This window comes from Mauremys reevesii, linkage group 15 (genome assembly GCF_016161935.1).
Source record: "Mauremys reevesii isolate NIE-2019 linkage group 15, ASM1616193v1, whole genome shotgun sequence".
In the NCBI taxonomy this organism is placed as follows: Eukaryota; Metazoa; Chordata; order Testudines; family Geoemydidae; genus Mauremys; species Mauremys reevesii.
In genome coordinates, this window is record NC_052637.1 from 16,668,435 (window position 1) to 16,694,351 (window position 25,917).

General features: G+C 48.8%; 1 protein-coding gene across 9 annotated transcripts in view; it reads left to right on the plus strand.

The window, feature by feature from the left end:
• LOC120382994 (zinc finger protein 345-like) overlaps window positions 1-25,660 on the plus strand; it is a 30,115-nt gene extending 4,455 nt beyond the window's left edge. For 3 of the 9 annotated variants that reach the window (XM_039500548.1, XM_039500547.1, XM_039500546.1), the window contains exons 3-4: window positions 15,245-15,319; window positions 22,801-25,660. In XM_039500548.1, the coding sequence (XP_039356482.1) occupies window positions 15,245-15,319; window positions 22,801-25,070 (2,345 nt within the window). In that variant the 3' untranslated portion in view covers window positions 25,071-25,660. Of the gene's footprint in view, window positions 1-15,244; window positions 15,320-22,486; window positions 22,619-22,800 lie in introns of those variants that run through there. The other 6 variants (XM_039500549.1, XM_039500550.1, XM_039500554.1 and 3 more) reach the window with 6 other exon arrangements.
• The last annotated feature ends 257 nt before the right edge of the window (window positions 25,661-25,917 follow it).

A 25,917-nucleotide genomic window follows, 5' to 3' on the forward strand; every position in this document is an offset into this window, starting at 1 on the left:
AACTTCTTTTGGAATTCTAGACATGTGCCAGACTTTAATTTCATCAGACAAAATATTTGGGTCCATTTATAGTTACAAAGTGTTTGTTCTAGATGCGTTGCTCTAGTGGTAGAATTGGCTCTGCATTTGCCTGGCGGGCGGAACCAGGTTTCAGGTGATGAATGGTGTTTGGAGCAAGGAGAAAAGTCAAATGAGCGTAGATGGTCTCAGAGCTGTTCTTTTGCTCAGAGTGAATGCTAATGACACTTGGTCAGAATCTCATGATAAACTCATGCAGACACTGAGTTACTGAGAACAATCCTTGATTCCCATGTGGCTGTTGAGTTGGAAGCAGTCAGTAGCCAAATCAGCCCATTTAAAAAAAAAAATCTCTGGTTTTTGCAATAACTATTTTGTGACTCTAAAAAAATTCACCACAAAAGTGCCCTGGTTTCTGATTTTTTAAAAATATAATCCGCTTAAGGCATGAGGTATAGAAAGAGTTGAAAAGTAAAAAATAGAAATACTTAAGACTAACAATTACTAATAAAGAAATATGAAGTAAACAAATAGAGAGATCATATACACTGGAAAAGGGCAAATATAGTGCCCATCTATAAAAAGGGAAAAAAGGATAACCCAGGGAATTACAGACCAGTCATCTTAACTTCTGTACCCGGAAAGATAATGGAGCAAATAATTAAGCAATCAGTTTGCAAACACCTAGAAGATAATAAGGTGATAAATAACATTATGGATTTGTCAAGAAGAAATCGTGTCAAACCAACCTGATAGCTTTCTTTAACAGGGTAACAAGCCTTGTGGATGGGGGGAAATGGTAGATGTGGTATATCTTGACTTTAGTAAGGCTTTTGATATTGTCTCGTAAGACCATATCATAAGCAAACTAGGGAAATACAACCTAGATGGAACTACTATAAAGTGGGTGCATAACTGGTTGGAAAATCGTTCCCGGAGAGTAGTTATCAGTGGTTCACAGTCATGCTCGAATGGCATAATGAGTGGGGTCCCGCAGTTCTGGGTCCGGTTCTGTTCAATAACTTCATCAAAGATTTAGATAATGGCAGAGAGAGTGCACTTATAAAGTTTGTGGGCAATACCAAGCTGGGAGGTGTTGCGAGTGCTTTGGAGGATAGGATTAAAATTCAAAATGATCTGGACAAACTGGAGAAATGGTCTGAAGTAAATAAGATGAAATTCAATAAGAACAAATGCAAAGTACTCCACTTAGGAAGGAACAATCAATTGAACACAGACAAAATGAGAAATGGCTGCCTAGGAAGGAGTACAGTAACTCCTCACTTAATGTTGTAGTTATGTTCCTGAAAAATGCAACTTTAAGCGAAACAATGTTAAATGAATCTAATTTTCCCATAAGATTTAATGTAAATGCAGGGGGTTAAGTTCCAAGGAAATTTTTTGGGGCAGACAAAAGGCATTATATACTGTACTGTGGTGGGGAGGTGCCCCGGCTTACCCCTGGGGCTCAGGACTGGGGGGTGCAGGGTCTGGGAGGGAGTTAGGGTGTGGGAGGAGGCTCAGGGCTGGGGCAGGCAGGAGGTGCAGAGCACTTACCTGGGGCAGCTCCTGTTTGGTGCAGGGGGGGTGCAGGTGGCTCTGCGCAGCACAGCACCGCCCCCATGTCCGCGATTCTGGGAGCTGCCCCCCCCCCCCGACAGGTAGGGCCACCCGGAACGCAGGGGCTTTAGGGGCTGCAGGGCCTTGGGCTTAGGGGGCCCCAGGGCCCTGGCCTGCAGCTCTAAAGCCCCTTTTGGAATGTGGCCCTGCGAGCACAGGCCAGAGGACTCAGGAGGAGCAGGGGCAGCCAGCAGCTGGAGGGAAGCTTCTCTCCGGCCGCTGGCTGTGCGGCTGCCCCTGCCCTCCTGAGTCCTCTGGCCTGTGCTCGCAGGGCCCCATTCCGAAAGGGGCTTTAGAGCTGCAGGCCAGGGCCCCAGGGCCCCCTTGGCCCCGGGGCCCAGCAGCCCCTAAAGCCCCTGTGTTCCGGGTGGCCCTGTCTGCAGGGGAGGGCAGCTTCCCCGCTCGCACTCTCCCTCCCTCCCTCCCTCCTCCCAGAAAGTCCTAAGCGCCACCAAACAGCTGGGGAAAGCGCTGGGAGGGAGTGGGAGGAGGCGGAGGAGAAGAACTTGTGCAATTCTCCCTTGTAAAGTCAGCTAAACGATGTTATAAGGGAGCCTTGCACAACTTTAAATGAGTATGTTCCCTAATCGAGCAGCGACATAACTTCAAAACATTAAGTGGGAGGACGTTAAGTGAGGAGTTACTGTACTGCGGATAGGGATCTGGGGGTCATAATGGATCACAAGCTAAATATGAGTCAACAGTGTAACACTGTTGCAAAAAAAAAAAGCAAACATCATTCTGGGATGTATTAGCAGGAGCATTGTAAGCAAGACATGAGAAGTAATTCTTCCTTTCTACTCCATGCTGATTAGGCCTCAACTGGAGTATTGTGTCCAGTTCTGGGCACTACATTTCAGGAAATATGTGGACAAATTGGTGAAAGTCCAGAGAGGAGCAACAAAAATGATGAAAGGTCTAGAAAACATGACCTATGAGGGAAGATTGAAAAAATTGGGTTTGTTTAGTCTGGAGAAGAGACGACTGAGAGGGGACATAACAGTTTTCAAGTACATAAAAGGCTGTTACAAGGAGGAGGGAGAAAAAATTGTTCTTCTTAACCTCTGAGGATAAGACAAGAAGCAGTGGGCTTAAGTTGCAGCAAGGGTGGTTTAGGCTGGACATTAGGAAAAACTTCCTAACTGTCAGAGTGGTTAAGCACTGGAATAAATTGCCTAGAGAGGTTTTTAAGAGCAGGTTGGAGAAACACCTGTCAGGGGTGGTCTAGGTAATACTTAGTTCTGCCTTGAGTGCAGGGGACTAGACTAGATGACCTCTCAAGGTCCCTTCCAGTTCTATATATTTCTGAATGACCAAAATAATAGAATCATAGAAGATTAGGATTGGAAGAGACCTTAGGAGGTCATCTAGTCCAATTCCCTGCTCAAAGCAGGACCAACACCCACTAAATCATCCCAGACAGGGTTTTGTCAAGCCGGGCCTTAAAAAACTCTAAAAATAAATGTTATGGCCTTAATTCTCCAAAGATTTATGCATGTGCTTAACTTGGTTCACTGTGGGTCAGATCCTCAGCTTGTATAAATCGTCACAGCTCAGTTGAAGTCTATGAAGATACAACAGTTTACTCCATCTGAAGATCTGTCCCTGTGAGTCATTCCATTGAATAACGGGAAAGCAGCATTTGTCTTCTGCAGAGTAAAGTTTCAAAGCTGTATTAAGTCAATGTCCAGCTGTAAACTTTGAAAGAACAACCATAACATTTTGTTCAGAGTTGCGAACATTTCAGAGTTACGAACAACCTCTATTCCCAAGATGTTCATAATTCTGATGTTCTACTGTAATACTATCAGTAAGGCTGCGAGTTTGTCGTGGAGATCATGGAAATCACGGATTCTGAGACTTTCCGGGACCTCCATGACTTCTGCAGTGGCTGGTTTGGAGGCCGCCTGAGCAGCTTGGGCAACCCCTGGGCCAGGTGCTCTGCCACTACCCCTCCCCCGCCCTGAGCAGCAGCGGAGGTCTCAGGCCACGTGCCGTGCTCTCCCTGCTCCCCTCTGAGCACCAGCAGCAGTCTTGGGCTACCCCCTGCCCCAGAGCACCCATGGCGCCCCCTCCTCCTGAGCACCCAAGATTTAGTCAGGGGTATGTAGTACAAGCCATAGACAGGTCACAGGCCGTGAATTTTTGTTTACCGCCTGTGACCTGTCCATGACTTTTACTAAAAATACCCATGACTAAATCTTAGCCTTAACTATAATCAGCCAAGAGTCCAGGGGGCTACCTACATATATCACTGATTTACCAGTGCATTTAAGACCATGCTTCTTTCATAGATTTAATAGATTATCAAGCCAGAGGGGATCATGTAGTCTGCCCTCCTGTATAACATCCTTCTTCAGCAAATCACATAAACACGTGCTTAATTTTAAGCATATGAGCAATCTCAATGGCCTAGATTCACAAAAGTGCTTAGGTGCCTAAACAATTTAGGCTGTGCTGAGATTCACAAAACTTCAGTGCCATAGGTACTTACGTTTCTGCCTCTGAGTGTGAGCACTGTTGCTTCCCTCTAGGTGCCTGTCTGCTGCCTAAGCCCTGGAGAGATCCACAAACCAGGGGAAGATAGGTTTTCAGCTACCTAAATCATGTGCAAGGTCCGATCTGGTCTGAGTACGCTGACTGTATCGGGGCCCTGTAGGCGAGTTTCCACAAAAGTGGAGAGGAGAAGGAGGGAGAGGAGGCACCTAATCTGCTTAGGCACTTTTGACAATCCAACTAGATGCCTATCTGCATCTTTAGGCACCTAAATACCTTTAAAAATCTGGCCCAAGGTGAGTCCTTAAGAATGGTGACATGATCTTATTGTTTCCACTTGCTATGTTCCAAGAGCATTTTGCAACTTTCATATTGTCTGGAAGTCTGCGTTCAGTATTACAAATTGTATCCTGATACTCAGACCTTTCGTAAGGCTTTCATACAGGGCTGGCTCCAGGCACCAGCTTATCAAGCAGGTGCTTGGAGCAGCAACTCCGGAGCGGGGCGGCACTTTCAGGTATTCGGCGGCAATTCGACAGAGGGTCCCTCACTCCCGCTCGGAGCGAAGGACCTCTCGCTGAATTGCCGCAGATCACGATCGCGGCTTTTTTTTTTTTTTTTTTTTGGCTGCTTGGGGCGGCAAAACCCCTGGAGCCGGCCCTGCTTTCATAACCCTGTCATACAATGTCCCGTAGCTGTATTTTGGTCCTTGCGGAATACAGTTCCGTCATCTGCCTATGAAAACTCACCCCTCTGCAAAGGGCCACTTAAGCGGTGCTTAGATCTTATGCTGCTGATGGCTAGATTTCTTAAAGGGCCCAATTATTATTAAATATTTATGTTATGGTAGTGCTCAGAGATGGGATCAGAGCCCTATTGTGTTGGGTGCTGTACAAACAGACAGAGAAAATTCCAGCTCTGAAGAGCTTACAATTAAATGACACAAGCAGACAAAGGGGACAGGGGTTCAACCTAAAAGTGAGTGAACCTGGCAAAGAATTTGCACCGTTTAATTAGTATTAGTATTTCAATCAGAGCTGTGCAAATAACTGACTGTTTGGTTCACAGTCAGTTCCAAAAAAATCAAAACAAATTTTATTTCAGATCCAATACAATGTTTTGTTTGACCTGAACAAATGGTTTGTTTAGATTTTGAGCATTTTTTCAAGTTCTTAATTTTTCTAAAATTTAAGGAAATTTCTAAAAGAAAAGTAATTTTGCATAGAAAAATGGAAATGTTTTGATTTTTTTTTCTGGTTATTTTTTTCATGACTGAAAGAATGTGGGGAATTTGACATGAATTTGTGAAATGTTTCAGTCGAACCAAACATGCTTGTTTCACTGGAAAATGTTTTGGTCCAAAAATTGCATCAAGCTTGGACTTCAATGGCATTTACATGCCGAAATCCTTTTGGCTGTTTTGAAAAATCCCAAGCTACTTTAGGCATCCAAGTTTGAAATCTTTGGCCATTGTACTTAACAGTGTCTAAATCGACTAATACAACCTTTATGAAGGTTCTGAATATACCTCTTTTATACTCCTTCCCCAGCCCGTGACCTTATTAATGTGTTGTGTCCTATGTGTTGTGTCTATCCTTGGATTGTAAGATCCCTAGGGCTGGGGCTTTTCCCCTACTTGTTTCTAAAGTTCCTATCGCAGTGTGGCCCTGCAGACATAATAATAACAAAGTCTAATACAATAAGCAATAACTTGATCTGACTTGTTAGTGAATTGGCCAAATGAACATGACCGCAGGCCTCAGCTGGAGCAGCATGATTCATATGGGGTGTTTTCTTTCCTTTCCCTCAGCCCACACAAAATCATTTACCATTGACAGAAACTGATTAGGTTTGGATGGGAGTGGGGGGCTCGATACAGGAATCACTGGATGAAACTGTGGCCTGTGTTGTATAGGAGTTCAGACTAGATGGTCCGTTCTGGCTTAACATCTCTGAATCAATGAAGAAGCAAAACAGCTGGACAGGTATAGAGGCACTATGGAGGAACAGTGTATTAAGACCAATGGAGGGAGGGGAAAGTGTGCACGGGGAGGGACAGATGGACCAAGGGAGAACTGGCGTGATAGAGGGCGACTGCGGCTGTGGTTACAGCACTAACGTAAGTCTTGGGAAACCTGGGATCAATTCCCTGCTTTGCCCCAGACTTCCTATGTGACAGCCACATCCCTTAGCCTCTCTAGGCCTTGTCTCCCTCCTCGGAAACACAGAGACAGTGGAAGGGCCCCGCTTCCCAGGAGTGTGGTGGGGCTAAAGATTGTGAGTAGTCCAGATATTTTGGTGATGGGGCCGCATAAGTACCTTAGATAGCTGCGGGGCAGGATGGCTAGAGGCTGTATATGACTCTGCTTTCCCTTTAGACCTCCACATCCAGGTTCTGTGGGACTCTTGCCATTTTCCCCTTACACCCAAGCTCGCTCTCTCTCCATGCCCTTAACCCCCTTCTCTCTGTCCCCATCAGACACAAAGCCTCTCTCCCCAGGGTCCCATTTCTCTCTCTTATTCCCATTGGTGGCAGAGGATGGGTGAGGAGTGTGCTAGGCCCTGTCTCCATGGTTACAGTGCAGAAGGGAAGCTATAGGGCTCCAAACCACGGAGAGGTCTCCAGGGCAGCGAGATAGAAGGGAGATGGGAACCAATCCATGGGGGAATTCTGGGGGCCAGCCAGAAATGCTGGGGGAGCTATGGTGGGTAGCCAGAGAGAACAGGGAGTGAGGATGGGGGAAGTTGAGGAGGCGGGAGGGAGGCAGAGATGTAGGTACTGTATGTATGGGGCTGGGAGAATTTTTGAAAAAGGAGGCTGGTTATGCAAATGAGTTGATGCATGTTTATCATTTATGCAAATATGATGTTACCTTGTTTGCATAGAGACTCCCACTCAGTGCCCCAGAGCCAGCCCCTTCACCGGCTTGCATGGAGCTAGACCAGGGATGAACATGGCCTGTTCATTTTGAAGCCAGGTTTGTCACCATAGGTCCGGATTGTGTCAGAAAGAACCAGGAGCAGGCTCTGAGGAGCAGAGTGAAATAGGATTATTCTTCGAGTGATTGTTCACATTGATTCCAGTCAGGTGTGTGCATGCACCACTTGCACAGTCATCGGAAACTTTTCCCCTCAGCAGCTCCTGTTGGGTTGGCTAGGGAGCCCCCTAGAGTGGGCCCTCATGGTGCTCAATATGACCCTGCTGACCCGACCCCCTCTTCAGTTCCTTCTTACCATCCGTGGCGGCATTGGAACTGCATTTTACTTGCTTGCAAGTGTTCCCTTAGCTATTACTTAGTCCTATACAGTTTTTTGTTTTATGATTAGTTTATTGTTCGGTAGTTCAGATAGTCTTGGTGAGTGGGTCGTTCTCCCCTCACCCTGCCTTGGGCTTTGGGGCATGCTCAAACCCAAGGATTTAAATCTTGCGGTGTATGCAAGAAGCCTATGTCCAATAGCAACTCTCATGACTCATGCCTGAGGTGTCTAGGGGAGGCGCATCAGTCCGAGTGCTGTAATATCTGTAAGGCTTTCAAGCCCAGGACTAGGACAGAACGCGACTTCCGTTTGAAGCAGCTATTAATGGAAGCCGCACTCGGTGCAGCGGCAACCAAATGCCAAGTCCAAGTCCCAGCCCCAGCTTGGCACGGCGTGCCCCTGCGTCAGTCCGCAAATCGGTACAGGAAGGACTCTGGTGCTAGAGATCCTCAGTACCGGAGATTCCTGACACCATAGCATGAAGCAGCGCCCCGGCACCGGTCAACATCCTTGTGCCCCACAAGTGCCATAAGAAGGCGGACAGGACACTCTCCTCAGAGAGCCAAACCATCCGGAGAGACTTTGCTGCCTCAGAGGAAGGACTCAGCTTCCAAGCAGCAAGACCTTGTGCTGTCGACTCCGATGCCCCAGTTGGCACCGTTTGAGCCCAGCACTTAGTGACTCTCCAGCGAGGCAGTGCTTGGTGGAGGAGTTGGAACTCTCCTCCACCCCAGATACTTTCGAGGCTACAAAAGAGCTTATAGAAAGTACTGCACCTCAGCCCCTTGCTGCTAGAAAGAAGCCTTTAGCACCACCTAGACAGGTGCCATCTAGAGACAAACCTGCAATGATGAGGCCCTGAGCGCAATTATTCCCTCCCTGGATCCAGGGGAATGGTACACTGCCCTCGACATGAAAGACGCGTACTTTCATATAGCCATTTGGCCAGTCCACAGATGTTTCCTGAGGTTCGTTGTCAACCGCATACATTATCAGTTCAGTGCTCCCATTCAGGTTATCAACAGCCCCCCAGGTGTTCACCAAGTGCATGTCCGTGGTTGTGGCTTTTCTCCACAAGAGGCAGGTGCGGGTATATCTCTACCTCGACCACTGGCTGCTGTGGGGGTGCTCCAGGGAGCAGGTGGAGTCCCAGGTCTGGTTGGTCAGAGAGACCTTCCAGAGGCTGGGTCTTCTCCTCAATTTGGACAAGTCGACGTTGTCACCCACCCAACAAATAGAATTCATTGGGGGGTGGGGTTTGCTGGACTCAGATCAGGCAAGAACCATTCTACTAGAGCCCAGATTCCTGTAGGCTGGTGGTTGGACCCTCGCAGGGTCTGTGAAGGAGTCCCATTCAGCATCCCTCAACCATCATGACCTTAGTAATGGATGCATCAGACCTGGGGTGGGGGGCACACCTAGGAGACCTACAGACTCAGGGCAGATGGCCGCAGTCCGAGATCCCACTACACATCAATATAAAGGAACTCAGAATGGTGAGACTAACCTGTCAGACCTTCCATACCATATTGCAAGGACAGTGCGTGGCGTTGCTGACTGACAACACCACTGCCCTGTTTTACATAAACAAGCAGAGTAGAGCCCATTCCTTCCCTCTATTGGGAGGCCCTCCACCTGTGGGAGTTTTGTATAGCCCACTTCATTCACCTGGAGGTGTCCTATCTCCCGGGAACATGGAACAAACTTGCGGACCACCTCAGCAGGTCGTTCAGCAGTCAAGAGTGGTCCATCCATCTGGATGTTATACATTCCATCTTCCAAAGGTGGGAGTTTCTCCAGGTAGACCTGTTTGCCACCAGGAGCAACCGGAAGTGTCCAACGTTTTGCTCCTTCCTAAAGCACTGTCTGGGCTCTATCTCGGACACATTCATGATACACTGGGGGAACTGTCTACTGTATGCTTTCCCTCCAATACCACTCATCCACAAGGCTCTCCTCAAGATCCGCAGGGACAAGGTGGAGGTAATTCTGCTGGCTTCTGCGTGGCCACACCAACATCGGTACATCATGCTTCTGGAGTGGTCAGTGACACCCCGATCGCGCTGACGCTCCTCCCCAATCTGATTACACAAGACCACGGCCCCCTGCTTCACCCCTCCATCTCGTGATTTCCTCCATCTCATGGCCTGGAAGCTTCATTGTCCACTGACTGTATGGTACTCGGTGCATACGTTTGCCACCCACTATGCCATCACAGCTCTCATTAGAGCAGTGCTCCAGTCAGTGCTTCCTTAACTCTGATCCCACCCTCATGGGAGAGCTTGGGAGTCTTCTGATTGGAATCGACATGAACAATCATTTGAAGAAGAAAAGACAGTTACTCACCTTCTTGTAACTGTTGTTCTTCAAGATGTGTTTTTCACATCCATTCCAATACCCACCCTCCTTCCCTTCTGTTGGAGTAGCTGGCAAGAATGAACCGAAGGGCAATTGGGTCGGCAGGGTCATATATTGAGTACCATGAGGGCACCATTCCAGGGGTCTTCCTGGCCAACCCGATGGGAGCTGCTGAGAGAAGAAGTTTCTGACGACCATGCATGTGGCTCACACACACCTGATTGCAATGGATGTGAACAACACATCTCGAAGAACAACAGTTACAAGAAGGTGAGTAACCATCTATTTTCCTCAAGTATAAAGACACCACATGGGGGCAGGGGGGAGAGAGAGAGCTCAGTGATGTCAGGCTGTTATTAATATTAGTTGTGAGCATTATGGTGGCATATAATGGGCCCCAGGGCCCCATCGTGCCTGGCGCTGCACAGACACACGGTGACCGAGATGGGGCCCCCTCTTGCCTGGCGCTGCACAGACACACGGTAACCGAGATCGGGGCCCCCTCGTGCCTGGCGCTGCACAGACACACGATGATCGCGATCAGGGCCCCATTGCCCTGGGTGCTGCACACACACGATGACTGAGATCAGGGCCCTGTTTTGCTGGGCACTGCACAGACACAGTGGGAGACAGTCCCTGCCCCAACAAGCTCGGTCACTGTGTGTCTGTACAGCGCCCGGCACAGCAGGGCCCTGATCTCGGTCACTGTGTGTCTGTGCAGCGCCTGGCGCAACGAGGTCCCGATCTCGGTCACTGTGTGTCTGTGCAGCACCCAGCACAATGTAGCTCTGGGGCCTTTATGTGCCACCTTAATGCTCACAACTAATATTAATACTTTAAGTCTCACATGACCTACTCATATTCAAACTAGGGAAATGCAGCCTAGATGGAGCTACTATACAGTGGGTGCAAAACTGGTTGGAAAACCGTTCCCACAGAGTAGTTATCAGTGGTTCACAGTCATGCTGAAAGGGTATAACAAGTGGGGTCCTGCAGGGATCAGTTCTGGGTCCGGTTCTGTTCAATATCTTCATCAAAGATTTAGATAATGGCATAGAGAGTACACTTATAAAGTTTGCGAATGATACCAAGCTAGGAGGGATTGCAAGTGCTTTGGAGGATAGGATTAAAGTTCAAAATGATCTGGGCAAACTGGAGAAATAGTCTGAAGTTAATAGGATGAAATTCAATAAGGATAAATGCAAAGTACTCCATTTAGGAAGGAACAATCAGTTGCACACATACAAAATGGTAAATGACTGTCTAGGAAGGAGTACTGCGGAAAGAGATCGGGGATAATAGTGGACCATAAGCTAAATATGAGTCAACAGTATAACACTGTTGGGGAAAAAAGCAAACCCATCATTCTGAGATGTATTATTAGGAGTATTGTAAGCAAGACACGAGAAGTAATTCTTCTGCTCTACTCCACGCTGATTAGACCTCAACTGAAGTATTGTGTCCAGTTCTGGGTGCCACATTTCAGGAAAGATGTGGACAAATTGGAGCAAGTCCAGAGAAGAGCAACAAAAATGATGAAAGGTCTAGAAAACATGACCTATGAGGGAAGATTGAAAAAATTGGGTTTGTTTAATCTGGAAAAGAGATGACTGAGAGGGGACACAACAGTTTTCAGGTACATAAAAGATTGTTACAAGGAGGAGGGAGAAAAATTGTTCTTAACCACTGAGGATAGGACAAGAAGCAATGGGCTTAAATTGAAGCAAGGGAGGTTTAGGTTGGACATTAGGAAAAACTTCCTAACTGTCAGAGTGGTTAAGCACTGGAATAAATTGCCTAGGGAGGATGTGGAATCTCCATCATTGCAGATTTTTAAGAGCAGGTTAGACAAACACCTGTCAGGAATGGTCTAGATAATACTTAGTCCTGCCATTAGTGCAGGGAACTGGACTAGATGACCTCTCGAGGTCCCTTCCAGTTCTATGATTCTCTGCTGGAGCAGGGCATAGTGAAATGAACAAGTTGCTCCTACCAGTTCATGTGTTTTTATTCTTTATTTTATCTTTATATTAAAAAAATAAACTAAACAAAAAGCACTCCATTTCTATTTTCTTTTTATATTTTTATTAAACCACTTTTCCATTAATTTTGTAATTTTTAAAAACTTTTCTATTTTTCTTCATTTAAATTCTCCCTCCCCCATCTCTCTCTCTGTATATATACACCGCTACCCCGATATAACGCGGTCGTGGAGAGCCAAAAATCCCTACTGCATTATAAGTGAAACGCCATTATATCAGGGTAGCAGCGGCAGGGCTCATGATGATCCTCCTCATCATCATGTTTATTGTGGTAGGGCCCAAGGACCAGCCAAGAATGGGGCCCTATTGTGCAAGGTGCGGTACAAACAGAGAAGTTGATAGTCCATGCCATGAAGAGTGAACGTTTGAAATAGACCAGACAGACCCAGGGTGAGGGAAAGGGTACAACACACCGGCAGAGTGAGCAATGGGATGGGAGCAAATGACACGTTAGTGCCATGCGGTATTTTTTGTCCCGGGAGGGGGGTGGGGAGGTGGTTAATTAGGAGGGGATCAGCTAGATGGAAAGAAAAGGGAAGGGAGAGGGGACATGGAAGGGAAGAGGTAGAGAAGAGGGGGGACGGGGCAGGTGTGGAGTGAAGCAGGTGAAGAGACAGTGAGGATGGTGGTCAGGTGGGGAGAGTGTTTGGAACAGCCTCTCAGCACAGGGCAGAGGAAGTCCAGTCAAAGCCGCAGTCAGTTCCCTGAATGTCCAAAGGTCACTGCTGTGACTGGAGTCTTTGGCTGGCTTCTCGCCGCAGTTTTCCCTAAAGGCCACATGGCAGGAGGGGAGGAGAGGCACCACCTGGGTACTATGGCTCCCAGAGTTTGTCCGTGTGTGTAGGGGTCCCTCTGCACAGTTCTGGGTCCAGGGGGTGCTGAGCCCCATTTTATCCCCTTCCTCAATTGTAGCCCTGCTTTGGCTGCTTCACTCAGAGGCGGTATTTATTTACTGATATGATTATAGTAGTGTTTATGCAGTTATGTGGCTATAAAGGTGCCTTATACCAGGATAGCTTATTCCCCTTCCTGTACATGAATAAACTGTACCAATAATATGCACCTTTAGCCCCATAATACTGTGTCCACACTAAGGAGTGTTGTACTGCTTTAACCACACTGGTAAAGATACAGTGGTACAACTTTCTAGTATAGACAAGACCTTACACTGACTTGCTCCACCAGAAGTCATCTGCTCGGGTAGGAACTTTTGGGGGAGGGTGCTGTAGCTAATCCTCCCTGCAAGGCAGTGGCTAGGTCAGCTCAGTTGCATCTACACCGAGGGTTAGGTTGACCTAGCGACGTTGCATAGGGCACAACATTTTTCCCAGCCTTGAGCAATCTTGATCTAATTTTGTAGGTGTAGACCAGGTGTATGTACTTAATGTTTCTTACGTGTGTAATGAGTAGAGTTAAACATGTGCACAAGTGTGGGCAGGACGAGGGCACTCTCCGCTAGAAGGCCCAATGGATTAGATGATGCCTGTGCACAGGAATGACAGACCCCCTCGCACTGCTCCGTGGGCTCAGAGGAATTGATGGGTTACCTGCCCATTGATTCCCTCTCTTGAGCAGGCGATGGGCGTAGCCTTGGCACCATCACCTGGCTGCTCGCTGAGCCAGCATGGGGTGGGGTAGTAATTGATTGCCGCTCTAGGCTGCCTGTAAATTACTCCCCCCTCCAGGAGCAAACGGGGGAGGAATTGTGACTCAGAAGGGTGTGTCTGAGGCGCAGTCTCAGGGCTGGCATGACACTCTGGTCAGGGCTGGGCCTAAAGTTACAATCTTGCCTGCCAAAGCCAGGAAACAAGGCTACTACTCAAGGGCTGCGATTTTCTAAGGAGGCTAAGGCCAGATTTTTAAATGGGTTTAGGCATCTAAATACCTTTTTAAAATCTGCCCCTGATGGCCTGCCTCCAGCAAGAGGGAGACTTGCTGGTGCTTAGCTGGTTGTCAGCTCCCTGATGCCCCCACACCTGTTAGCCATCCAAACAATCTCCTCCGGGCTGTGCTAGCCCATACTTTGCCTGGCAGGGTAACAATCAGTGTACCCACGTCCCCAAATCCCTTTGATGCATCCCCTTGTAGTGTCCAGCCCCTTGTCCCCTCACAGAAATCCTAGGTCGACTGTCCCCAAAAGACCAGCTTGAATGATTCAACTCAGGATCAGTTCCTTGATAATACTGTGTACTGAGATATATTTGTAATGAAAACATCAGTACATTTATTTTTTATCAAAGACCAAGATTCAAGAGATAGGGAGTCAGTATAACGGAAACAGAAGGGTTACATATAAAACAAAATCTATAGGCACTTTCTAGAGACTAAACTTAAGAGGCTAACCTCCTGTCTAGGGCAGTCTTATCTCACCCAAAGCCTTCTGCAGGGTTTCCAACCAAGTCCCGTTGGCATCCTGTTTTTATGAATGTAAACGTGCTGCCCGTTAACTTTCTAGGTGCAGGATTAAGAAGTGTGTCCTCTTGCATTCCTCTTATGTTCCCCAAAATTCACTGCCTGCCCCATAGACAGGACAACTCCCTGGAGTTCATTTTCTGGTCCTGTGTCTCCTGTTGACTTTGTTTGTAAATGGCGCTTCCATTGTGTTGGCTTGCCATGCTTAATTTACGCGTGAATGAGCGATCCGGGGTGAATATACGTCCTTGGTCTGGCAGAAACCTGTTTGTCAACCCAGCCTTGATACAGGTTCTAGGAACATATTTTCTTTACACATCCATAAGTCTATACATAAAGTTTGTATGCACATTTCACAATGATATTAATGACCAGAGTGATTGTGGCTTTCATTTGCGATCCTACATGACGTCCTTCGGTGAACCAGAATGTGTGTATCAGGATATTAGAATAATAGACCCATAGGGCTAGAAGGGACCGCAAGGGTCATCTAGTCTAACCTGCTGCCAAGATGCAGGATATTCTTGTAACCTCCTTGACCTTTTGGCATTGAAGGGCTCTTAGGCTCATGGGGCCATATCCCAGTGGTACTGAATGGGGTTTGGGCTCCCAACTGTGAGGTTGCTTGGAAAATCCCAGGCGGGTGCAGGTGGTTCAGTTTGGTCCTTTGTAGAGCTGTGGTCCTGATTTGCCAACTTCTGTGCACTAGCTCGAAAGTTGGTTTTGTTGAGGAATGTTGGATATGTGTTCATAGAGCATAAGGCCAGAAGCAGCCATTAGACCATCCAGTCTCCCCTCCTGCATAACACAGGCCATTCAGTTTTGCCCAGTTACCCTAGCCTTGAGCCCAATGACTATCGTGAAACCAAAGCATTTGGGTCCTCGGGAGACTACACCGTTGCGCTCCAGGCAGACACCGGGAGAGACTGAGGTGTTTTGTTGATATTGGGGCTGGAGGGGAGAGGGTGGCTGCTTTCCACATGGCACCCGTGCATACCCTGCCACACATCTAACTCGTGTCCAATCCATGTTTCGCCTAGCGGAGGAGATTGCGATCAGCTGGCCCCGGATAACTGCATTCGCCGAGTCACACAGGAGGAGAGGATTGGTCTCTGGTAAGTCGCTGTGTGTGAGGCAGTCAGAAATTGCAGTGCTTTGCTCTCCTGGACTCTGCCCCACCCCTCTGGCTGAGGCCCTTGCTACTTGGGGGCAGGGGGGGGGCGGCAGGTGAAATTCCCCACTCCGCAGAGGGCCAGCAGCACAAGGAATGGCGGTGGGGAAGGGGGGAATGGATGGACTAGCAGGAGCTCAGTTCACAGCTCACCAGGACACCTTTCTGTCGCATTAGTCTCACTCCAAGACCCTGATCCTGCAAACGGGTGAACAGGGGCACAGGCAAAAGGATCCAGCAGCATGGACCTGAGGAAGCATGTGTCAAAAATGCAAACTGCAAAGAACAAGGAAAGGCAGAAGAAGTGTTTTTAAATAAATCTTTAACCACACACAGACTAATATGCAAAGGTTGCTAGACAATTATTTTTCCTTTGCAATTGCCCTGTAATTGTCTGTAAATGTAGGGCTGGGATTCACCAGCAGGCTCTGGTTGCTTTGGGCTATTCTGGTGACACAAATCAGCCAGAAACAAAGGTTAACTGGCTGGTTACGCACTGAGCAGAAGCCAGGAAGTTACTGATGAATCCGTCCAGATGCAACCCCAACAGCATTCATGGGACACTAGAATGGGGCCCTAGTCTGAAAGGTGACCACCTTCCTCAACAGCCCTGCTCCTTGTGTGTCAGCCAGAGCTGCTGACTTCACGTAAATAAGTTCTTACCGCTGTTTACCCCTGCATGGACCTCACTACAGGACTGAGACCTTGTACGGAGCTATTGTTCTTTATTCCTGCTAGCCCTGAGCAAACCTAGCTCTAGCTCACCCATGATCAACAGCCTTGGGAATTAAATTCTGACTGCACATACTTTGTTGTTGGTGAGGTGAACAGCTTGGTTTTCAGACTACAGGCTCACTTTATCTAGCTAAGCGTTAGGAAAAAATACATAGGACTAGCATGGTCTAATGGTTAGAGCACACAGAAGAATTAACTGTAATCTGGGCTCCGCCGCCACTGATCTTTTGGGTGACTTTGAGCAAATCTTTTCCCTCTCTATCTATCCCCTCTCCCCCTTTGTCTTGGGCATTGCAGCGGTGAGCTCGGTGGGCCAAGTCTCTTACTATGTATATGTGCAGCATTGGGCACCATGGGGCCTTGAACTCATTTTTAATAACTTTAGCTCAACAGATTTCATCTGAGAAATCAGACACTATAAACATGGGCCCTCTTGGGGCTGTTTTCATGGATCTCTTTAATGATGTTGTGCTAAGTACTCGAAAGTCAGGAATTGCCCATGTGAAGGTTGATCATGCATCCGTCTCTCTGTCTCCTTTGTGCAAACACATTGCAATCCAGTCTTTAACCACCCGGTCACTTGCTATTTCCCATCAAATACAGTGAAACACACCATTTTTCTGACATTCTTAGATACTTTGGGGTGAGTCGGGTATTTTTTTTTTTTTTAAATAGATGAGATTTTCACATATGTGCTTGGCAGAGCAAGTCGTTCTGCAGCTTCACCTGTGGGTGAAATCAGTGTTTTTCAGCGACTGGTCCGTGGACAAGTGCCAGTCCCTGAGGTCTCCCTGACACAGTTTAGAAAGGCAGCAAGCCAGTCCCTGGTATCAGCAAGGTTGAGAAACACTCTGCAAAATAAAGTGTTTTTCTTTTGAGATAAGTGCATTTCCGTTCAACTAACACATTCTGCTCTGAAATTCTCTCTTGCAATTTTTAATTCACTGAAACACTGTGTTTTCCTTGTGCAAAGGTGAACAAAGCTGGAATAGCTCTGAAAATAAGCTAGCATAGTAACATGTCTTGGTTGGTGCGCTTCAGCGTCCCACGTAGTCTGCAGTTTCTAATAGGCCTGAACAAACTCCCTCACTGGAAAATATGTCTGCAAATGATGGCTTAGCTCTGCCAGCACCCCAGCTGGTGCACATCGCTGGAGCTCCGCTGAAGCCAAACTTTAATTTGAAGTCAGTGGCGCTTTGCCAATTTACACCAGCTGAGGATCTGGCTGAAGGTTGTTTTGCAAGCTATCTCCCCTCTGTTTGCAGATAGGTTCTGATTTGCTGTTTTGCAAGAATTCACATCCCTTTACATAGCTCTTTGCCTTTCTGTATCGTCGCGACAATGAAATGCATTAACCCATCTGCCCAGACTTCCTGCTCCAGAGGAGATTCCATGTTCCTTGTCCATCTGAGTCCGGTGTGATTACAGAAGGCAGTCCTGTCTCTGAATTCTTCTTATAACTCTATTTCTACCTTTGTGCTGACTTTGTTAACCCTTTGGCTGTGCCTATACTAGATGTGCTTTACCAGTTTAGGAATATGGATGTACTATATTTGCAAAGTGCTCCTAATGTGGACCCAGTTATCCTGGCTAAGATATGTGCTGTCCACCCCTCGGGAGCGAAACCAAGCTTTTGCTTGTGTAGCTGTGTCCACACGACATATTTCTGCCAGCACAGCCCTGCTGGTCAGGGATCACACCCCTTTGTGCCCCTCACCGTCATAGCAATGCCAGCGGAAGTCTGTAGTATAGACATAGCCTTTGTTAAGATGCACTGGGAAGACCCTGTGGGACTTCGTTTACAGGATCTCACCCATGGCAGGGCAGCACACCTTTCTCCTTTTATGGCTCTATCTAGCTTTCTAGGGCCTGCACATATCTGGACTTTCACTATTGCGTTGTGGCTTAGGCTACAAACTGTCACTGTTAAAAACTATTCCTATGCCATTAGTGCCTAGACGTCCCAGCCAATATCAGAGCTTCTTTGTGCTGGTCACTGCAGAGACACCGTTTCTATCCTAAAGGTCTTACAGTCTCAGGGAAGAAGACCTACAGAAGGGGTATTGTTATAGGTGGGGAGCTGAGGGCCAGAGAGATGAAGGGCCTTGCCCAGGGTCAGTGAGCAAGTCTGTGACACGGCTGGCATTTGAATCTAGATCCCCTGAAGGCTGGGCTATGATTACAATGCCAGCCTTCCTGTTGCCCCTTCTTTCTCTACTGTTACCTGCGCTACACATGCTGGGCTCGGGCAGGGCGGAATTCCCCTTGGTTAGGCTGTTGCTGGAGGTGAGCCTCATGCTCTGTCACTTCACAGTCCTGCCTCTTGCAGTCCATCCGCACTGCCCCCATCAGCTGGGTTTGTGAGTACTCTGTGACGGGCTCAGTTTGTGCTCTCACCACACGGTAACCATGGTAGCTGCAGCCTGTCATTATTGCCAGAAGCCTCAGCTGGCACTTGACTCTCTTTCTGTAACCAGTTCATCCTGCCGCTTTGTTACAGTGCAGATGGGCCACCCTGGCAGAGCCCATGGGGCTGTGCCAGCTGCTGCTCCTTTCCCTCTCAGAGCCCTATGCATCCCTGGGTGGAGGGCCATTCCCAAGCATAGGCACCACTCGAGGGTGGCATGGCTGTGATGTGCTCTTCCTCTGCATGGGGGTGGATTTCACCCCATACGGATAAAATCCAGCAGCCACAGGCCTCAAACGGGACACGGCTCTGCTAGCTCTTCTTTGAAGTTGAGCTTAGTTTATCATAACAGTGATGTTGTAGTCATGTGGGTCCCAGGATATTGAAGAGACAAGGTGGGGGAGGTGATATATTTTACTGGACCGACTTCTGTTGGGGAGAGAGACAAGCTCTTGGATTACAAAGAGGTTTTCTTCCGGTCTGTGAAAATTCAAAAGCTTGTCTCTTTCACTAACAGAAGTTGATCCAATACAAGATATTGCCTCGCCCACCTTGTCTCTCTATTATGATAAGACATGCCTGAATCTGCTGCGAGATCAGAGCCTTTTAGTGGTACATTTAAATTAGCTTCTGGGCTGCTGGTTCTCCATGCCTGGTGGAAAATAGGAACACAATCTGTTTTACCAACTGCGAAGAGGGCCACATTGTGTCAGGTGCTGTATACACACCCATTGCAATCAGAGTTGCGACTGCAGTACAGGTAGCATACCTGCACTAGCTTTAACCTAGCTATCATGGCTAAAAATAGCAGTAAAGCCAGGTCAGCACAGACCCCAGTGTGGATTAGCAATGCCAATACATTGCTTGTAAAGCCCATGCTGCTGTGTCTTCACTGTTATTTTTAGCCATGCGGGTGAGATTAAAGCCAGAGTTTAAAGTATGTCTACTTGAGCTGCTGTCACACCTCCGGCTGCCATGGAGACATTCTATAGTGAGAGACACCTACAGTCTAAACAGACAAAGGTTGGGAGGGGAAAGAGAGGTGCAGTGACTCACCGCTGGGTCACAGAGCTAGGACTAGAACCCAGGAGAGCCTTCCTGCCTGTCCTGTGCCTTTTGCACTGCATCATGCTGCCTTTCAAGAATTGAGGGTTTCAGTTGTCAACAGTGAGAGGCTCAGTCCTGCTCTCATTAACATGGGGAAGTTTTTGCCATTGACTTTGGTGAGTGAGATTAAGCACTACGGCTGTTTCTCTGCACTTAGCCTTGTGCTTTATTTCTGTGATAGGGCTATGCAAGTGCTTAAAGTTAAGCAAGTGCATACATGTTTACAAGATCAGGGTCTGTATTTGTGTGCTAGAATACTACCCTCTCTCACCTGGTTTAAGTTTACAAAGGACACAAAGGTATTTCTGTATGTAGCAGGATTCTTCCTTTATGCTTAACATGCCTGTGTTTGTAGAGCCTCCGGAGCTGGGGTTCTCACCCTGGTTCGGTTGGGGTGTGTTTAACTATGGAAAAGAGGACAATCACTTCATAGGAAAGGTTGCAACCACAGTCCCATTGCTAAGGGTGATTTTGATCCCTCTCCTAAATCAAAATTCCTTGTGCTTCCACACGATTCGAGTTAATTCTCCTTGGCACGCAGTGCATTCCTGAAATATTTCATAAGTACTTTCTGACAGGAAAAAAACGAAAAATGGCTCCTTTAGAAAATTTTGGAAAGGGGCTAAAGGTTTGTTAGTGCCCAGTAAAATCACACAGCTCCACCAGAGCTGTCCAGAAAACAGGGTGCGGGGGGGAGATTTCAGCAAATTGGAAGTTGTTCCTCATCCCATTCCATGCCACAATAATTCCATATTTCATTTTCACAATTTCCTGTGGAATTTCCTACTTACAATACAAGCTGGTTGCAAACTTAACAATGGAGGGAGTCTCACCTCAGTAAAATGAGCCTTATTTTAGTCCCACTCTCTAACTTCACCTGGACTAAAATGATCCTTCTGGAATTTCATACAAGTGATTTTATTCCCAAGTAGAAAAATCTCTGGACAATCTGACACAAAAATGGTAAATCATTGGGGCAATCTGATTCAGAAAATGAAGTGATCTCAGTCCTTAAATCAAGGGTAGAAAAATGTTAATCTCATCACTTATGATTGGGCCAGACATAGCAATCACTAGGTGAAATCCTCCAGCATGTATTACGAGAGTTTAGACTAGTTGATCACAATGGTCCCTTCTGGTGTTAAGCCCTGTAAATCCAAAATCACTGCGCATAAAAACTCCAGATGTGCTTTAATCAGTGCTTTTGGTGAGGAGTGGGGCTGCTAGCTAGTTTGGGTGGCAGGAATTTGGGGACGGGGAGGAATTTAGATTATGATACACTTATATTACTCACCTTACTCCATGAGCGATCCCAGTGAAATTGTTATTGGATTCAGTAATTGGGTGGATTTATACAGGAGATCAGACTAGATGATTTAATGGCCCTTCTGGCCTTAACATCTATGAATCTATGCACAAGCAAACTATGTATTATAATATGGCTAAATGTAAGTGTATACATCTAGGAACAAAGAATGCAGGCCATGCTTACAGGATGGGGGACTCAATCCTGGGAAGCAGTGACCTTGAAAAGGACTTGGGGGGTCATGGTGGGTAATCAGCTGAACATGAGTTCCAAGGGTGAAGCTGTGGCCAAAAGGGCTAATGCACTCTTGGATGCATAAACAGGGGAATCTCGAGTAGGAGTAGAGAGGTTATTTTACCTCTGTATTTGGCACTGGTGCAAACACTGCTGGAATATTGTGTCCAGTTCTGGTGCCCACAATTCAAGAAGGAAGATCATAGAATCTCAGGGTTGGAAGGGACCTCAGGAGGTCATCTAGTCCAACCCCCTGCTCAAAGCAGGACCAAACCCAACTAAATCATCCCAGCCAGGGCTTTGTCAAGCCTGACCTTAAAAACCTCTAAGGAAGGAGATTCCACCACCTCCCTAGGTAACCCATTCCAGTTCTTCACCACCCTACTAGTGAAAAAGTTTTTCCTAATGTCCAACCTAAACCTCCCCCTCTGCAACTTGAGACCATTACTCCTTGTTCTGTCATCTTCTACCACTGAGAACAGTCTAGATCCATCCTCTTTGGAACCCCCTTTCAGGTAGTTGAAAGCAGCTATCAAATCCCCCCTCATTCTTCTCTTCTGCAGGCTAAACAATCTCAGTTCCCTCAGCCTCTCCTCATAAGTCATGTGCTCCAGCCCCCTAATCATTTTTGTTGCCCTCCGCTGGACTCTCTCCAATTTATCCACATCCTTCTTGTAGTGTGGGGCCCAAAACTGGACACAGTACTCCAAATGAGGCCTCACCAGTGCTGAATAGAGGGGAATGATCACTTCCCTCGATCTGCTGGAAATGCCCCTACTTATATAACCCAAAATGCCATTAGCCTTCTTGGCAACAAGGGCACACTGTTGACTCATATTCAGCTTTTCGTCCACCATAACCCCTAAATTGGAGAGGTTCAGAGAAGAGCCACAAGAATGATCAAAGGATTAGAAAACCTGCCTGATAGTGATAGACTCAAGGAGCTCAATCTATTTAGTTTAAGAAAGAGAAGGTTAAAGGGTGACTTGATCAGACTACAAGTACCTACATGGGGAACATATTTAATAACAGGCTCTTCAATGTAGCAGAGAAAGGCCTAACATGATCCAATGGATGGGAGATGAAGCTAGGCAGATTCAAACTGGAAATAAGGCATACATTTTTAACAGTCAGAGTAATTAGCCATTGGAACAATATACCAAGGATTGCAGGGGATTCTCCATCACTGATAACTTTTGAATCAAGATTGGGTGTTTTTCTAAAAGATCTGCTCTAGGAAGTATCTTGGGGAAGTTCTCTGGCCTGTGTTCTACAGGAGGTTAACCCAGATGATCACAATAGTCCATTCTGGCCTTGAAATCTATCACTCTCTGATTTAATGGGCCATTCTGGTCTTGACTTCATAGCTATTAATGGGACTGTTCGCAGCATACTCATTATGCTATGAGAATCTGGCCCATTTCTCAAAAGAGTTTCTCATTACATGTCGTGAGGTGGGTGGCTAGGTGAGGGGAAGCAGGGGGTGGGAGCTTGGGGGGTGGGGAGGGGGAGGGAGGCTGCCAGGGAGGGGAGGGGGCAATGGGAGCAGTCTGGCAGAGCCGGCTCCTGATTTTTTCCGTTGTGTTGATGGGTATTTGAATATGTGACAGACCCTCTCTAATTCCCTTCTCCAAAGTTTCCTTTCCTAGACCCAGGGAGTTACTGGATTCTCTCGTTGTTCCAGCAGATGATGGGATGGTGAGTGAGAATGAGGAGGAGGATGCTCAGCAGGGAGGCCTTGAGAAGGTGGATGCCCAGGGGACGATGCCGGGCAAGTCCAAGGGGAGCTCTCCCCAGAGTGCCGATGTGGGGAAAGCCAGCGAGGGCCCGCAGAAAGTGGAAGGACAGCCGAGGAAGCCCTCAGGCAAGAGGCAGGGCAAATCCGCTCACCGTGGTTTCAAGAAGTTCCACCAGCGGAGCCTGCTGGGGCACAGCCGGTGCCATGACTGCGGCAAGAGCCTGGGCTTCGGCTCGGGCTTCAACAAGCGCCCACGTCTGCGCAGCGCCGAGAAGCCCTACAAGTGCAACGAGTGTGGCAAGTGTTTCCGGCTCAGCTCCACTCTCATCACCCACCAGCGCCGCCACGCCAGCGAGAAGCCCTACAAGTGCGCCGACTGCGGCAAGAGCTTCAGCGTGGGCTCGGCCTTCATCCAGCACCAGCGGGTCCACACTGGCAGCGTCAAGCCCTGCCAGTGCAATGTCTGCGGCAAGAGCTTCAGTGCCAGCACCAGCCTGGTCAAGCACCAGAAGCTGCACCTGGAAGAGAAGCCTTACAAGTGCGACGAGTGCGGCAAGGGCTTTAACTGGAACTCGCACCTGGAACGCCACCGGCGCATCCACACCGGCGAGAAGCCCTACACCTGCCCTGAATGTGGGAAGAGCTTCAGCTGGAGCTCCCACCTGGACCGCCACCGCCGCACCCACCTGGGCGGGGAGAAGGCCTGCAAGTGCACTGACTGCGGTCGTTGCGTTGGCCCCAATGGCACCAAACCCCAGCGCGGAGCAGGAGGAGCCGCCGCCGCCGCCACCGAGAAGCCCTACCAGTGCCCCGAATGTGGCAAGGGCTTCAACAAGAGTGCCACGTTGGCCAAGCACCGGCGTTCCCACACAGGCGACAAGCCCTACAAGTGCGAGGAGTGTGGCAAGAGCTTCGGGCTGAGCGCCTCCCTGCTGCAGCACCAGCGGAGCCACGCAGCCGGAAAGCCCTACCAGTGCGGCGACTGCGGCAAGAGCTTCGCCTGGAGTTCCCACCTGGACCGGCACCGGCGCATCCACATGGGCGAGAAGCCCTACCGCTGTGGGGACTGCGGCAAAAGCTTCTCGCAGAGCTCCCACCTGGAACGGCACCAGCGGGTGCACCTGGGCTCGGAGCAGCCCTGCCAGTGCACTGACTGCGGGAAGAGCTTCCTGGCCAGCGCCAAGCGGCGCCGCGTGCTGAGCGGGGAGCGTCCCTGCAAGTGCACCGACTGCGGGAAGAGCTTCCTGTGGGGCTCCCGCGCCAGGCCTTCCCCTGTGGCGGAGAGGACCCACAAATGCACGGAGTGCGGGAAGAGCTTCACCTACCGGGCGGAGAACGTCAAGCACCAGGGCACGCAGACAGGCGAAAAGCCCTACACCTGCCCTGAGTGCGGCAAGAGCTTTGGGCAGAACTCGGCCCTGGTGAAGCACCGGCGCATGCACACCGGCGAGAAGCCCTACAAGTGCGGGGACTGTGGGAAGAGCTTCAGTGTCCGCTCCAACCTCATCAAGCACCAGCGCACCCACCTGGGTGAGAAGCCCTACAAGTGCCCTGACTGCGGCAAGGGCTTCATCCAGAAGTCGGACCTGACCAAGCACCGGCGCATGCACACTGGGGAGAAGCCCTACAAGTGCAATGTCTGTGGGAAGTGCTTCAGCGTCAGCTCCAACCTCATCAAGCACCAGCGCATCCACCTGGGCGAGAAGCCCTACCAGTGCTCTGAGTGCGGCAAGAGCTTCATCCAGCGCTCGGAGCTCACCATCCACCAGCGCGTGCATACTGGCGAGAAGCCCTACAAGTGCCCCGAGTGCGGGAAGTGCTTCAGCCGCAGCTCCCACCTCAACCGGCACCAGCGCACCCACACCGGCGACAAGCCCTCACTGCTCTCCACCACCAAGAACTCCACTGCTGCCGCCGCCAGCAACCCCCTGCAGGCCTCCTCTGCCTTCTCCTCTGCCTCCTTCTCCTCCCCGCTGGGCACCTCCTCTGCACCCCTCCCCGCCCTACCCTCTTTCCCTTCCTCCCCCTCACCCATCTCCATCCCTGCCCTCTCCAACAACCCGCTGGATCTGCCCTGGGCTCTGTCCTTCCCATCCCGTGGCTTCCCCCACCCTTCCTTCCCTTCGCCTGCTCCGTCCGGGGCCTCGGCCTCATCACTGATAAACTAACCACCCCCCGCAGCCTCTCTGTTCCCCCTCACTCCCCCTAATTCTTGCCTGCATCTTTCTTCACCTCCTCCATATCTCCCCCCTTTGCCCTGCCTTTTGCCACCCCTCTCACTCTCTCTGCTCCCAGGGCTGTGCAGTTGGCTTCCTACTCTCCTGCTCTTTCCTCCTTCCCCATTCCTTCTCCTCCTCCAAAATTCACACCATCCACCTCTTCTTCCCCTCTCCTTCCCCTTCACACATCTGGCTCCTCCCACTTCCCCTCCCTTCTCGGTGCCTCCAGCTTCCATGCTGGTGACCTATTCAACAGGACTGCAACTTGCTTCCTGCCCCCAATGTCCTCATCTGACTTGCAGCACTGGATCAGTTTCCTTGACTCTCTCTTGACCTGCTCCTCGCCGTACCCAGTTCCCTTTCTGGCCCCTCTTGGGCTCTGAATTCTTATTCCCCAGTAATCAGGTCACCTCTTTCCATACAGCCCTCTTCCCGCATACCGCCTGCCCAGCTTGATGTTCCTCCCATGATCTCCCGTCTGTGCTTTCCTTGATGTTCTCAGCCCCTTCCTCATCTCGCTACAAAAATTTGTAAATACACCTAGAAGTGTGAGATTCATTATTTACAATCCATTAGCCATGGAATCCCTCGCACCTCCATCCTTTCTTGTCTATATCACCACTCCCTGGTTTATGCTTCTATTCCAACTCCCTTGCTGTAGGGGGTCTCTGGAGAATATCCTATGATGATGCATATTTCCTCCACTGAAGGTTAATACTCATTCTGTTCTACCATCTTCCTTGCCTAACTCTGCCCATCACCCATCCTTCGATCTAGGTACCATCCAGTGCCTACT